Genomic DNA, 2,800 nt, shown 5'->3' on the forward strand with positions numbered 1-2,800 from the left:
CACTGTGGAGGTCTCCACCCCAGATGTTAATATAGGTCACAGGTGTTAGATTTAAATAAAATTTTTGAAAAGTTTCTTCCTTCACTAGTGTCCAAAGTAACATGCACCACCATGAAAGCTAGTAAATAGGGATGAAACTTGCAGTCCAAGTCAAGGAACTTGATATTGTCATGCTCTGTGTTTCAAGTACAGGATGCCTTCAGCAATAAGTCAGACCATTGAGCTCTAGAGTATTACCAATAGTAATGAGAAGAGCCTGTGGTTTTTGCTTGGGTTTATGAGATCTCACTGGCCAGCCACACCAAAAGAGGTTCACCCAAGATGGTGGATGACTGACTACTACAAGGGAACAATGTCATATAGCTCAGTGGGGAGAGTAATTTTCAGGTTTGCCTCCATCAAACTGAATCATGATGAATTATTTGCATTCCCAATATAATGTGGGCCATGCAGGCAGCCACTGCTGCTGTGAAATCATGATTGCAGTGACTGGGCCATTGTGAGAACAGAGTTTTTTTCACAGATATCCACATTATTTTATGGCTCCTACTGTCTGTCTTTCTGGTCACTCTCACTCAGTGATTAGAATCCTGGTATGTTTTGACTTTTCTTTATTTCAATGTGAATTTCTAAGAAATCTTGACATTGAATTTTTCCAAAGCTGCCAGTAATTGACTCAATGCTGTCTACAATCTTTTCTATGTTAGTGTCTAAAATCAGTGAACTTTCTAAGGCTTCGTGTTATCTAAGCAACACAAATATTTTCACTTTAAGAACATTTCAACATCTTATTTTCTAATGATTAAAGTCTAATTCAGTTAGGCATTTACCTTTAAAATATTGGTTCACAGTTCAAAAGAATAGAGGATAATAATTATACATTTCCTTAGTTAATGTGTTTCTGCATTGCATTAGTTCTTAGTTCTCAACATCTAAATGGTTAAGGAAAACTAAGTTGAGTCTGTTTCTATAATTTTAACATGTAGGAATATTCAGATTTCCCTGTTAGAGAATGTCAATATAACCTAAAAACAAAATCATATTACAGATTTCTTAGAGATAAGATGCTAGCAATACTTATTCTTTTACAGTGCAAATGATAAAAATATATTGCATTAGCAGACATTGTCATTGGTAATAATGGGAGTGAATATGGACACTTTTTTTTATGGCCACTCTAAGCAACCACAACTGACTGACAATGTTCCATTCAATAATTCAGAAGAGTCCCCTTCCAAGTAGCACCATGTGTCTAGTACTTAATCCTAGTGTCACAACATGAGTCAAGCGCCTGTTCCTAGTGCCACCATGTAAATTGTACTTATCATAGTAGTATCATATGTTCAGAATTTAATAAAGGAATACTCCATATATCAATTCATTTTCAAATTAGATATTTGAAGACATTATGTTTTATATAATGTTTCATTGCGTTTCATTAAAAACCTGAATGTCTAAATATAAGAGCTCTGGAGATACCCTAGTGACATTGGATTTTAGATAATCATTCACTAGTTTTTTGGAAATCTTATTTTCTCAACAGAGTCTTTCAATTTTGCTCACGAATACACAGGCTAAATATTAATTTTGAGATTTTGCATTTGGAATGACTATAAATTTTAAAGCATTAATTCAGTATTAGTATTTTATAAGACATGCAATCTTAATTTTTAATTATATCTTTAAAAATAATAAGAGAAATTTTATTTATCTAAAATTATCTATTTAAGGTAATTACATATATGACAAAGGTATTCTAATGTGGAAATCACTTATACAGTATGTTGTATACATGGGAAGGAGTAGTGAACTCACTCTAACAGGCTTATGATTGTTTTACTCCTGCAGGATAAGAATGGTGGACATGGCAGCAGGAAACCACTGCACAGTGACTGAGTTCTTCTTGGCTGGGCTCTCAGAGAAGCCAGAACTCCAGCTGCCCCTATTTGTCCTCTTCACAGTCATCTATCTGTTCACTGTGGCAGGGAACCTGGGCATGATTATAGTGATTGGGCTCAGTTCATACCTGCACACACCCATGTACTATTTCCTCAGCAGTCTGTCCTTCATTGACTTATGTCAATCCACAGTTGTAACCCCTAAAATGCTGACTAGCTTTCTGACAGAGAAGAATCTCATCACCTACACTGAATGCTTGTCTCAGCTCTACTTTGCCATCAGTTTTGGAACTGCAGAGTGTTACACATTAGCTGCAATGGCATATGACCGCTATGTTGCCATTGGAAACCCATTGCTTTACAATGTAACCATGTCCTATCAGATTTACTGTTCTTTGATTTCAGGGGTATATATGTATTCTCTATTCTGTGCATCAGTAAACACGGGCTTCATGTTTAGGATTCAGTTCTGTAAATTAGATGTGATCAATCACTATTTCTGTGATCTTCTTCCCCTCTTGAATCTTGCATGCTCTAATACCTATATGAATGAAATGTTGATTCTATTTTTTGGCACACTGAATATTTGTGTCCCAATGCTGACTGTTATTACTTCCTATGTCTTCATCATTGCCAGCATCCTCCGTATTCGATCCACAGAAGGCAGGTCCAAAGCCTTCAGAACTTGCAGTTCCCACATCTCTGCTGTTGCTATCTTCTATGGTTCTGTTGCATTCATGTACTTACAGCCATCATCAGTGAATTCGATGGACCAAGGGAAAGTGTCCTCTGTGTTTTACACTACTGTTGTACCCATGTTGAACCCCTTGATCTACAGCCTGAGGAATAAGGATGTCAGTGTTGCACTGAAGAAGATACTTGAAAGAAAAGAATTTATGTAA

General features: G+C 36.2%; 1 protein-coding gene across 1 annotated transcript; it reads left to right on the forward strand.

Annotated features, from left to right (window-relative positions):
• The first annotated feature begins 1,855 nt into the window (after positions 1–1,855).
• LOC127689980 (olfactory receptor 1537-like) lies at positions 1,856–2,800 on the forward strand. The gene has a single exon (XM_052189551.1). It carries the CDS (start codon positions 1,856–1,858, stop codon positions 2,798–2,800), a length of 945 nt encoding a protein of 314 aa, XP_052045511.1.

This window comes from Apodemus sylvaticus, chromosome 7, assembly GCF_947179515.1.
Source record: "Apodemus sylvaticus chromosome 7, mApoSyl1.1, whole genome shotgun sequence".
Taxonomy (NCBI): domain Eukaryota; kingdom Metazoa; phylum Chordata; class Mammalia; order Rodentia; family Muridae; genus Apodemus; species Apodemus sylvaticus.

Coding starts and splice junctions, on each gene's coding strand:
- LOC127689980 (XM_052189551.1), top strand. CDS start 1,856: ATGGTGGACATGGCAGCAGGAAACCACTGCACAGTGACTGAGTTCTTC.